Genomic DNA, 13227 nt, shown 5'->3' on the forward strand with positions numbered 1-13227 from the left:
TCTTCTAACTCAATTATCTCTTCATTCACACTCTTTACCACTTTGCACTCTTCTCTGGGGTTAACCTCAGTATTAGCCCCAAAATTTCTATTTGGCCTCTCTTCCAATTGCTTGGTAATCTGACCCATTTGAATCTCCCAATTCTTTATAGCAGCTTCAGTGCTCTTTTGAGAAGATTCTGTTTTCTGTATGAATTGCTGAAGAGTTTCTTCCAACCTTGTTTGTCTTTCATTAAGCATAGATAACTGTTGCCACAAGGTTGGTTGCTGCTGCTGCTTATTATATTGATTAGCTTGCCCAGTTTGTCCTTGGCCAATGCTCGTATGTGGTTTCCACCCTTGATTATAATTCCCTTGACGGTATGGAAATTGATTAGCCATGAAATTAACATCCTCCACGGCTTCCACTGGGAAGGCACACTGACCATTGACATGATCACCTCCACATAATTCGCACAACTGGGTTTGTACCTGTGCAGCAAATTTCAACTCTTTAGGTAATTGAGCCAAAGTTTTAGTCAGAGTCTCCAGCTGTTGAGTTAGAATTTTATTCTAAGCTAGCAAGGCATCATGTGTTTGTAATTGAAGAACCTCTTTTTGTTGCATAGGAGCTCCTCTCTCACTGTGCAGCTCATTATCACTAGTAGCCATGTTTTCTATAATTTCAGTTGCTTCCTCTGGAGTCTTCCATTTAATATTGCCTCCTGCTGAGGCATCCAGCATCATCTTGGTTTGTGAACCAAGCCCTCCAAGGAAAGTTAAGACTACTTCTTGATCTTCAAAACCATGCGTGGGAGTTTTACGTAACAACTTTTTATACCTGTCCCATGCATGCCCCAGTGATTCTTCCATGCCCTGCTTGAATGAAGAAATCTCTTGCTTGCCTTTGGTCACCTTAGATTGTGGGAAGTACTTGTTTAAAAATTTTGTGACCACTGCTTCCCACTCTGTGAAACTTTCTTCTGGAAAAGAATTCAACCAAAGCTTAGCATTGCCTCCCAATGAGAAAGGAAACAAGCTAAGTTTGATAGCTTCGTCTGGCACCCCATTCATCTTGACCGTGTTGCAGATCTCGTTAAAGGTAGTAAGGTGCTCATATGGGCTTTCGTGAGATAACCCATTAAATTGATTACTCTTCACCAGTTGAATTAATGCTGGCTTGACCTCCATGTTGGCTGCATTGACTCTAGGTCTAGCTATGCTATTAAAGTGTTGAGGTCCAGCAATATTAGTGTAATCTCCAAGAGTTCTTCTAGCATTATTGTTCTCCATACTTCCTGTGCTATGAACAGAACCTTGTGGTGATGATTGTAAGAGAGTTTCTGGAGAAGGGAAAAGTTCTCTGGACGTTCTGATTCTTCTCCTCCTTCTACTCTCTTCTAGACCTTCAAGAAGTGGTTCTGTTGTTTTCTTACTCCTAGTTCGAATTGCTTTCTGCATACACAAGAAAACAAAACCCTAGAAAAGATTTGTTAGCACAAAAAAAATATAGAAGAAGATATATATTCAGAAGATAAAAAGATTTAGAAGATAGAATCAAATAAGATAGAATAAAATAAAACCTAATCTAAAAAATAAAATCTAACCTAATCTAAAAGATAAAATAAAATAAATAAAAATCTAATAAAATAAAATAAAATAAAATAAAAACAGAAATTCAAAAGTAAAGTCAAAGATAATCAATAATCACACAAATTAACCAGTTAAACCACGAGTCCCCGGCAACGGCGCCAAAAACTTGATGGACAAATTTGTAAGCACCAAAATATGATGTCACAAACTTGTTTTTCAATCGGCAAGTATGACCGAATCGTTCAAGTAATAAACTTGGTAAGACCAAGTATCGTTCTTCCCAAAGGACTCACGGCCTAGTTTAGTTGTGTGGTTTCTTGATTAACTAAGACTTAAAGACAAAATAGTTGGATTTTATATGCAAAAGACGAAATTTAAATATGTATGCATGAAGTTTGATCAATGGCAAAGACAAAAGATAAACACTTTCAATGGAATATATGAATGAATATGTTGTTGGGGGTCAATTTCATCTCATCCACTCTCATACATTTTAGGAATTCAACATTCAAATCATCATTGTTAATGCCACTCTCTAAAGTACCATTCTAGATGGCTTCTCCCTAATCACGAGTTCATACAATTCCTAGCATTCCTAATGATTAGTTAATAAGTGCAGGAGCTTAACGACAACCAACATAATATTGGGAGAAATTCCCCGGATCTAGACTTCCCCGTACGTTCCCGTATCGACAAAACCAATAATCATGCATCGAATGAGTTAAACAATGCAAGCATTAAGCAAAGAGGAAAAACCCTAACTAATGATGAAAGAAAGCATAAATCTTAGATTAAGATGCAAGCATAAATTCCATATATGAGAGCTTCAAGAGATTACATTGATTCCCCAACAAACATACAAGGTTTAGTTCACCATATTCATGGTGAACCTAGATGAATTACAATGAAAGTATGAAAGAATAAACCCAATAAAGGTGAAGAGGTAGCCTGAGCATCCAAGATCCTCCTTCAAAGGGGTGGAAGAGAAAGTGTTTGCCTCGTTTCTACCAAAGATCCCTCACCCTAGGAAACCCTAAAGCTTAAATACCATTCGTAAATTACAAAATATTAAGTCCAAGCCCATTAAAGTGCCGCTCAGCGGTAAACTACCGCTCAGCGGTGAGTGCGCGTCTCTTTTCTTCCCCTCAACGGCCAGTTTGCCCCTCAGTGGACCTCCCGTGACCTTCTGAGTGCCGCTCAGCGGTAAAGTGCCGCTGAGCGGTGCCTTTCGGCTTCTCCTTTTGCACTCTTTGATTCCTTTTCTGATTCCATCTCTCTCATTCTTCACTTCTTTCACTAAATTCACCTTAAAACCTGCACAAAAACACTGAAATCAAGCATAAACCTGTCCAGCTCTCTTATTTCTGAAAATATGGATAAAAGTATGATTTCAAGCTAGTTTCTAAGTCTAAAGGTTGCTTTTAGTATCAATTTTAAGCATGAAAATAACATTTTTTCAACTGTTATCAGTTTCATAGAAGGATTTTCTAAGATAGTAGCCCCGTTAACACAGCTGACCAGGAAGGATCAACCGTTCGCTTGGACCGATCGGTGTGAATCCAGCTTTCAGGAGTTGAAACAGAAGTTGACAAGCGCCCCAGTTTTGGTGATTCCGGACACGGCCAGACCTTTTGAAGTCTACTGTGATGCGTCCCTACAAGGTTTGGGCTGTGTATTGATGCAAGAAAAATGAGCAGTGGCTTACGCTTCACGATAGCTGAAAATACATGAAAGGAATTATCCAACGCACGACCTGGAGCTGGCAGCGGTCGTCTTTGCTTTGAAGATTTGGAGGCACTACTTGTATGGATCTGTTTTCCAAGTCTTCAGCGATCAAAAGAGCCTCAAGTACCTTTTCGATCAGAAGGAACTAAACATGAGACAAAGGAGGTGGCTTGAGTTCTTGAAGGACTATGACTTCGAGTTACTGTACCATCCTGGAAAAGTGAACGTGGTGGTGGACGCTCTGAGCAGAAAAGTAGTGCATGTATCGTCCATGATGGTACGTGAGTTGAGTCTTGTGGAAAGCTTTAGAGACCTAAGGCTACAGTTCAACTTAGAACCGGACAGCATCAAATGCTGTAACCTTAGGATATCCAGTAACGTGTTTGAGAGGATTAGAATGAAGCAACTTGAAGATGAAGAATTAGTGAAGATAAGAGGCGCGCTCGGCACAGATAAAGCAAAGGAGTTCAATGATGGGACGGACGACCTACTACGTTATATGGGTAGGACGTGCGTTCCCAATGATGGAGACTTGAAGCGGATGATATTAGAAGAAGGACATCACAGCTGTCTTAGCATGCATCCGGGCATGACTAAGATGTACCACGATCTCAAGCAGTCGTTCTGGTGGCCTGGGATGAAGAATGATGTTGCACGCTTTGTGGCATCATGTCTAACATGTCAACGTGCTAAGACTGAATATCAAAGACCGGGTGGACTACTACAACCCTTGGAGATTCCAGAATGGAAGTGGGACAACATTTCAATGGACTTCGTGACTCACTTGCCTCGCACGGTCAAGAATCACGATTCCATTTGGGTGATAGTGGATCGTCTAACAAAGAGTGCTCACTTCTTAGCCATAAACTTGAAGATGTCCATGACCAACTTAGCCAAGCTCTACATCAAAGAGATCGTTCGTTTGCATGGAGTGCCGTCCAGCATCATCTCTGACCGAGACAAAAGGTTCATCTCTCGGTTTTGGCAGTCGTTGCAAAGTGAACTGGGCAGCAAACTCCAAATGAGTTCAGCGTACCATCCTCAAACAGACGGTCAATCCGAGAGAACAATCCAGACGCTCGAGGATTTATTACGGACGTGCGTACTCGATCACATGGGCGTTTGGGATGAAGTACTGCCATTAGTAGAGTTCACCTACAACAACAGCTTCCAGTCCAGCATTGGAATGGCTCCCTTCGAAGCACTTTACGGACGAAAATGCCGCACGCCACTTTGCTGGTTTCAAGAAGGAGAGAATGTATTAACGGGACCGGAGCTCATTCAACAAACGACTGAAAAGGTGAAATTAATACAAGAGAGATTGAAGACGTCCAGAAGCAGGCAGAAGTCATATGCCGATAAGAGAAGACGACCACTAGAATTCAAAGCTGGCGATCATGTTTTTCTAAGGCTGAATCCAACTACTGGAGTAGGAAGAGCGTTGAGATCAAAGAAGTTGTCTCCCAAGTTCGTGGGGCCATATCAGATTTTGAGAAGGATTGGACCTGTTGCATACGAACTAACCTTGCCTCCACAATTATCCAACCTTCATCCGGTATTTCACGTCTCTCAACTCCGAAAGTACGTAGCTGATCCCTCGCACATATTGGAGCTGGAGGACGTTCGTCTTCAACAAAACCGAACGCTAGAGATGAAGCCGGTTCGCGTTGAAGATGTTCGCACTAAGTTATACAAAGGGAAGGACGTTCGACTGGTGAAAGTAGTGTGGGACGACAAGACTGGCGACTCTACTTGGGAAGTTGAGGATGCCATGAGAGACTTATACCCTCATCTATTTCCTGGTAATTCTTCAATTTTCGAGGACGAAAATTTTTGTAGTTAGGGGGATTGTCACGTCCCATTTATTACTGTGATGAGTCACCTCTCTGCTCCCATAAATGCACCGTGCTACGCGTCCAGCACATTAAAAATCCACCACCGAGCCATGCATGCGCGCCACTTGTCAAATTGGAAACTTCTGAAGTCAGTGGTGGGGTGCAGGTGTCGACGAGAGGGACGCTCGTCCGTCTAACAGTGGGATTTGATCAAAACTGAATTTCTGGAAAATCTCCCACTCTCTCTCACGCGCACCTTCTCCCCTTCCAAACTCAGAATCTCCATTTCTCCTCCTTCTCTCTTGAACCCTTCCTCTTCTCTCTTTTGCAACTTACCACCCTTATCTCCGTTCACGTTTCAGCACCGTAGGAACGTTCCCTGCACCGCGAGTTTCATTTTAAGCCGAACAACTTCCGGTTCTGGTAAGTTTCACTTGGACGCTCGTTTCTGGAGTTCCTGTAAACTGTATTCAGCTGCATGCAACGGTGTAGGCTAAGCCCTTCATTTTCTTTTGGTTAGTTTAGTGGGAGAGCTTAAGAGAAACGTTGAGAGAGCTTCTTTTAGACGAATCAAGATCCACTCATTTAGGACGTTCGCTACTGAATCCGGGTAAGGGAAGCTTATTAAATTTAATTCTTGAGTTATGCGGTGTTGCATGAATGATCTGTGATGTGTAATGTGTTGGATGCATGTTTTGTGAATATTATTGAGTATGAATTACAGTATTAGATTTTACTATATGATTCTGATGATGAGATTGTGCATGAGAATTATGAACTATACTATGATCTGATTTAGAAAATGCATGAGAAGTTGTATTGAAAAATATGGTTACTGTATGTTGAATTTGAATATGAAAATCATATGAAAAATGAACGTTCATTAGCGAAACGGTCATTGACCGTTCGGTATTCATAGTAAATTCCTTGAAGTAGTCGAACCCTTTCACTGTAAAGGATTTCCTTTTGAGGATGAACCCCTCTTTTATCTAGCTTTACGTTTGAGCGCTCGGCCAAACGTGAACGTCAGGAGTGTTTGTGAGAATTTGAGAAGCATGAAAATATACCTTTGAACTCTTGATCAAATTATTAGAACATAAACTTTAAGTATCTCATCTTATATAAATCCAAATTTTCTATGATTTCGAATCAGCGAATAGCCTCGACCTAAAAACGTACGTCCTAAGTAGCACTCGGTCTTATACCGGACGCTCGTCCAAATGTATATGTGGTAAGTAGCGCTCGGTCCTATACCGAACGCTCGTTCTTTCCGTAATTTTCAAACGAGCGGTAATGACGTTCGTCCTGAAATTTTAATAGCGTTCGTCCTAAATTTAAATAGCGTTCGTCCAATAGATCTAGTGACGTTCGTCCAAGTCTTCAGTGACGTTCGTCCAAAAATTCATTAAACGCCTACTTTCGCGCTCGGTCGTTGACTGGCGGTTTGTCCCCTGAATTAAATTGTGTTCGGTTTATTTTATCCAAACAAGTTTGTGATGTATCTATCCATTGGATTCTTTCCAGAGTCATTGAACTTAAACTATTCTAAGTATTTTCCCGATCGTACTAGAGTCAGTTCATTTAACTGATTCAAAGAAGTCTTTCTCGGTCTCGCTCTCCACGTTCGTCCTCGTTATGAAGAGGAGTGAACGTTCGTCTTTTTAAGAAAGTGGAACATAGAATGAAAATGTATTTAAGAGGATGAATTAAGATGTGCGAACACTATGAGAACTGAAATTGTGATTGTGGATTTGAACGAGCGTTCCAGGGTGGAACGACTCTTGAATGGATATTGAGATTTGTAAGTATGAACGTGGTAAGCTTAGATGGTGATCCATCCTGATATTCCGTGAGTGCTCGTTCTCAAGTAGAGAGGAGTATGTCATGCGTGGGAATAGCAGGAGGTCTAGTCCATAACTGTAACTTGGACAGAACAGACTAACCTTAGGTGGCTACTGATGAGCATTCTAGTTACCCCACCTGAGTGCACGGACGCCTTAGCTACACAGGATTCATACAGTCCGGACGGTCGGTCTAGTATCAGGATTTTGGATGAAATTTATGTATGAATTGAATGTATATGTTGTGAACTTACTTGCTAGATTTGATATGTATGAAATGTATGTTCTGGCTTGAATTAAATTCAATAAGCTTACCCTGTGTTATTTCCTTGTGTTGTCGTTCGTCCATGAACTTTCGTCTTGTCTATGCAATGATCATCCGTGTGGATATGAGCAGACGGAGAGGCGTTACTGGAAGAAACACTGGAAGAAGAAAATTTGGAGGACGCCAATCTCGTAGAAGTAGAAGTGAAGGCCGAACAGTAAAGGCCTTCGGTTTTTAGTTAGTATAGTTAGGATACTGAGCGACTGTGAGCGAGCGCTCTTTTTGATTGTGTAAATATTAGGACGTTCGGTAATAGTTTTTGTAAACCGTTCGTCCTCTTTTATTTTGTGAACGCTCGTTGAATTATGTACATGAAAGGCCGTTCGGCCACTTTCGTTATTGTCGTTCCCTTTGCTTTAAAACTGTTTTGAAATATTAATATATGTGATTTTTCTAAGTATATAGTTGATGACTGTATAATTTTGGGATGTTACACAAATTCAAATAAAAACAAAAAAAAAGCAAAAATGAACGGAAGCAAAGCAAATAAAAGTTGTTTAGAGTTCGATCAATGCTGATCGTTAATGTTACAGACCATGAAAATAATAAAAAATAATAAAAAACTTTCAACGAAAAAATTCTCGAGCTGGTTGTGGTGGTCTAAGGGAGAGCTCCGTCGAGGGAGCTCTGGTTCGGAATGTGAGAAGCATGGGTGGAGGGATTTGTCGTTCGTCCCTGTCGTCGTCGATGATGATCGGAACAGGGAACAAATCCAGCAGCCTCGGCGCCCTCATGATCACCCAGTCATATTCTTCCAAAAAAATTTTTTGTGTCAATAATAGAAGAGGAAAAAATTTTCAAAAAAAAATGGAGGTGATCAGGGTGCTTACCATACATGTACTGCGGTAACAACGAAAAGACGGTGCCAATGGGGTCTATCTCCGCTTGTAGACGTCTGACCCGATTGCCGTGGTTGTTGAACCAGCAGTGCACGTTGTATTCACTGGCCTCTCCAAAAACCCTTAGTCGAGACGCAATCTCGACGACTTGGGCTCTGCTGGGATGTGTGACCCCGTAATTGTAGATATTGGTCATCATTTTGAGCTGATCATCAGTAGGTCGCCACCGCTGACTGGTGTACCTCTCCATTTCCATCTCGCTCATCCTTCCTCTCTAAGTATTCTGAAAAAAAATAAAGTAAAAAGAACAAAATCATAACAAAAAGCATAACAAAATTTTTTTTTTTAGATTCTTAGTTCGGTGTTTTCTTTATTTGTTTCTTGTTTCCTGTTAGGTTTATGTTGTCCGGTCAGTCTTTGTTATTTCAGTGTCTGGTCTCGGATCTGTTTCACGGTCCTTGCAAAAAGGGTCCTAAACGGATCTATGTCCTTTTGTCCTTGTCCATATGGTCCATGTCCGGTTCATACAAATAAAATTCTCTTTTTAAGTTTTCTGTTATTATGGGGTACGTGGCGTTGTTCTACCCGATTGTCTCTGCCATACCTTCAAACGAAGGGAGATTAACGTCTGGTTTCCAGCCTATATACCCCTTAAGTTTAGGACAATTGTGTTTTTAAGTGTTTTAAGTTTTTAAAATTAAAAAAAAGAGGAGGAAAGAGGACTCATAATGAAAAGCAGAGAAGGGCGAGACAGAAATAAAAGTAGACAAAGCGGAAAGCAGAAGAAAATGAAGAGCTTGCAGGAAGGAAAAGCAGAAAAGAAAAACAGAAAAGGGAACAAGAAAGAAAAGCAGAAGCAGAAAGCTAGAGAGTAAAAATAAACCAAAAAGCAGAAAGGAAGGTACGAAAGAAAATTTGAGAGGGAAGAAGGAAAGAAAAGGAGAGCAAGAAAAAGAGACATGAAGAAAAGAAAGATCGAAGAGCTTAGAAGACTTACCTGGAAGTGCAAGGCACACGGAAGCTCCTCGGAAGACACAGACGCTGTGGAAGACGGGGTCAGAGGAGCCTCGCAGAGCTCTGATGGACAAATTTGTAAGCACCAAAATATGATGTCACAAACTTGTTTCACAATCGGCAAGTATGACCGAATCGTTCAAGTAATAAACTTGGTAAGACCAAGTATCGTTCTTCCCAAAGGACTCACGGCCTAGTTTAGTTGTGTGGTTTGTTGATTAGCTAAGACTTTTAGGACGAAATAATTGGATTATATTATGCAAGACGAAAAATAAACATGTATGCATGAATTGATCAATGGCAAAGACAAAAGATAAACACTTTCAATGGAATATATGAATGAATATGTTGTTGGGGGTCAATTTCATCTCATCCACTCTCATACAATTTAGGAATTCAACATTCAAATCATCATTGTTAATGCCACTCTCTAATGTACCATTCTAGATGGCTTCTCCCTAATCAAATAGTTCATACAATTCCTAGCATTCCTAATGATTAGTTCATAAACGCAGGAGCTTAACGGCAACCAATATAATATTGTCAGTAAAATATTGGGAGAAATTCCCCGGATCTAGACTTCCCCGTACGTGTCCGTATCGACAAAACCAATAATCATGCATTAGAATGAGTTAAACAATGCAAGCATTGAGCAAAGAGGAAAAACCCTAACTAATGATGAAAGAAAGCATATGTCTTAATTCAAAGATGCAAACAACAGATTCCATATATGAGAGCTTCAAGAGATTACATTGATTCCCCAACAAACATACAAGGTTTAGTTCACCATCGTCATGGTGAACCTAGATGAATTATAATGAAAGAATGAAAGAATAAACCCAATAAAGGTGAAGAGGTAGCCTAAGCATCCAAGATCCTCCTTCAAAGGGGTGAGAAGAGAGAGTGTTTGCCTCGTTTCTGCCAAAGATACTAACTATAGGACGTGCAAGCCCTTATATACTAATTTAGAGATACAAAAGATTACAAAAGTCCAAGCCCATAAAAGTGCCGCTCAGCGGTAAATACCGCTCAGCGGTGGTTGCGCGTCTTCTTTCTTCCCCTCAGCGGCCAGTTTGCCCCTCAGCGTGACTCCCGCAACCTCCTTAGTGCCGCTCAGCGGTAAAATGCCGCTGAGCGGTGCCTTCGACTTCTCTTTTTGCACTCTTTGCTTCCTTTTCTAATGTCACTTCTCTCCTTCTTCACTCTTTTCACCAAATTCACCTTAAAACCTGCACAAAAACACTTAAATCAAGCATAAACCTGTTCGGCTCTCTTATTTCTGAAAATATAAACAAAAGGCATGATTTCAAGCTAGTTTCTAAGTCTAAAGGTTGCTTTTAGTATCAATTTTAAGCATGAAAATAACAGTTTTTCAACTGTTATCACAACCCCAAACTTAGAACTTTGCTTGTCCTCAAGCAAACAAAATGTAACTCCATCTCCAACCAATTCATATGATGGTTCACTCATCCTCTTTTCAAGATAAGTAACAACTTCACTCAAACTTATGACCAAGAGTTCAATCAAGATGTGCACATGCTTTTAGTGATCACAAAGTCATTTAAATTCCAACAAATGCTATTTTCATGAATGATCAATCAATTAAGCATGGATGTTCATGTGCTCATGGAATATTTCCTCACTAGATAATCACACAAGTGTATAAGAGGTAAAGTGTTTCACTCATTCACTCCACTATCACAATGTCACATGAATTAACTTTGCCTTTCATTTTACCACAATCAAAAACAATCACAAACATGCATCATCAAAAGGACTTTTCAATGGCTTATAATGTGGCTGGGCTAACAAGAAAATTGGTTTTTCTGGATCACAAAATCCTTGAGTCAAGAGAATCATAACAACACAATTATTCTTATTCATTCCCAACTTTCTTTTGCCTTTGTATTTGCATTGAGCTTTACTTCTTTTCTTTTCTTTTCTTTTGCACATTCTTTCTTTTAAACTTTTTAGCTCAATGCTTTTCCTTTTTCATGATTTCCCAATAACCCCAAACTTGAACATTTATCAATACCACACAAGATATTCTACTTAACTCAAGGTAAAGATTTTCAATCAAGGGTTCAGTGTATATTCAAGGCTATGGGTTCAAAGGATAGAACACAAAGTGTTCTCTTTTAATAGGCTAACTTTTTGAATTTGGCCAGTAAAAAGGGTTTCAACAAACACGGCCTTTGATCATATGATGCAAAACAAGCAATTGATTCAATCATAGAAAACCTGGGCAAAATCATTCATGCTTTCAAAGTAATAGCATTCAACAATAACAACTCTGGAGCTCAAAACCTCACATATAAGCTCATTCCCATTTGACATACACATCCTGCTTAATTTCACAATCACAATCATGATATCATGCATTTGTTCACAAATCTTGTGAATCACCTGTATAAGCATTTTAATGTGCACATCATCTCAACATCAATCAGTCAATAAGCATCATCAAACATTACTTATCAAACCATAACAGTTAATAGCAAACCATCATAACAAACCAGATGTTCAATAGAGTATATCAAACCCTAATCTAAAAACAAAAACAGACAAGTTCAGAAAACTTAAACCACAAAAGCATAATCATATGATAGCATTCATCAGTAAATGCTATCTCAGCTCCTCATCAGTCTGAGCTGTCCTCAGTATCTTCCTCCTCCTCTTCATCATCATCATCATATGCATCCTCTTCCTCAGCTTCATCTTCTTCCATATCTCTAGCTGAAGCTTCAGCTGCTTCAGCTTCTCCATGCAATGGTTCTTCTGGCCAAGCTACGACATTATGGAATTCATCCATAGTCCACCTGTGTGCTGGAGGGTTATCATACATCCCCACTATCATCTCAGCCGTGGCCACCTGCCCTCTGTGGATGGACTGCAACTGAGCACCAATAAGAGACATATACATGTCCCTCATCTGGAATGGTTCTGCTTCATGTGTATCAGCAGAAGTCCTGCTCTGTGCTGGCCCTCTACGAGCCTGGCGTGGTGGAACTGGCTGGGCTGCCTCCTCTCCTCCACAGTACTGTCTGTAATAGGCCTCATCTATAGCTTTTCTTGGCCTCTCAAATGGTGGGACAGAAGTGTCCACCCCAGCTAGCTTGCAGAGATGAGTGATCAAAGAAGGATGTCCTAGTGGTGCTTTGTTGTTTGAGGTGTTAGCACACACACTAATCTCATCAGCTATCACCTGCCCAATATTAACATTCAAATTTCTGATAGCACAGTAGATGAATAGTGCCCTGCTGAGAGTGATATCTGACACATGTGAACATGGCTGAATGTTGGCATGAGAAAATGCCATCCAATACTTTGCAAGAGGAGTCAAATCTGTCCTCCTAATGTTCACCACTGCTCCAGATCTATTTCTTTGAAAGTGTCCTCCAGGTATGCATAACACTCTCTCCACATCCTCAAAATCAGCACCTTCCTCCATGCTAAGAGCAAACTGACATTGCTCACCAGCCCACACAGTATCCAGAAAGTTGTTGATAGAATCAGGATCAAACCTGATAACATGGCCTCTGACATAGCCCAAATAATTCTCAGCTGGATGATCACCAATCTTCTTTGCATTGGTGTAGAATTCCTTGACCACAGCTATGTTGGCAGGTGCTGGATAAGTGGCTAGCTTCCCCCAATCATTCCCTAACACTTGCTCTCCAAATTGAGGAGCAAAGTTAGGTATCATTCCAACCTTTCTCTCCATTAGAAGTCTCCTGTCCTGAACCACCCTAAAGTGCTTCTCATGTTTCCTAGAGAGGAACCTGCCATTATGAGGATGCTCTGGTTCCTTTTCCTTCCTCTTGGTTGCCATGGTTTTCAATCTCTTTCCTGAAGAGGATGCCATTCCTGCATTCAAACACAATTACAAAACCACAGAACATGAGGTTAAGCATTAGTAAACACAGAACACAACTTCTTTCGAAGCTAAACCACCGCTGAGGGCCAGAATTTCCCCTCAGCGCCACCAGTGCCACATTCAATCACGCAAAAACCAGAAAAAAACCAAGTCTGGCAGAGTGCCGCTCAGCGGTGATCTGCAGATTTTTGAAAAATCTG

The 13227-nt window shown here is 40.5% G+C and overlaps 1 protein-coding gene across 1 annotated transcript; it reads right to left on the reverse strand.

Annotated features, from left to right (window-relative positions):
- Window positions 1-7841: 7841 nt before the first annotated feature.
- Window positions 7842-8539, reverse strand: LOC124837366 (protein WUSCHEL-like). The gene is made up of 2 exons (XM_047312703.2): window positions 8128-8539; window positions 7842-8048 (listed from the first exon to the last, which is right to left on the reverse strand). Exons 1-2 carry the CDS (start codon window positions 8399-8401, stop codon window positions 7864-7866), a joined length of 459 nt encoding a protein of 152 aa, XP_047168659.2. The 5' UTR covers window positions 8402-8539; the 3' UTR covers window positions 7842-7863.
- Window positions 8540-13227: the final 4688 nt, after the last annotated feature.

Source organism: Vigna umbellata, chromosome 4 (genome assembly GCF_029865625.1).
Source record: "Vigna umbellata cultivar VRB3 chromosome 4, Vumbellata_1.0, whole genome shotgun sequence".
Classification (NCBI taxonomy): domain Eukaryota; kingdom Viridiplantae; phylum Streptophyta; class Magnoliopsida; order Fabales; family Fabaceae; genus Vigna; species Vigna umbellata.

Excerpts from the sequence above, each read along its gene's own strand:
- LOC124837366 (XM_047312703.2), bottom strand. The coding sequence starts at position 8,401 with ATGAGCGAGATGGAAATGGAGAGGTACACCAGTCAGCGGTGGCGACCT. Across the intron at positions 8,049-8,127 it reads GTTACCGCAGTACATGTATG|AATATGACTGGGTGATCATG; the intron begins GTAAGCACCCTG and ends TTTTTTTGGAAG.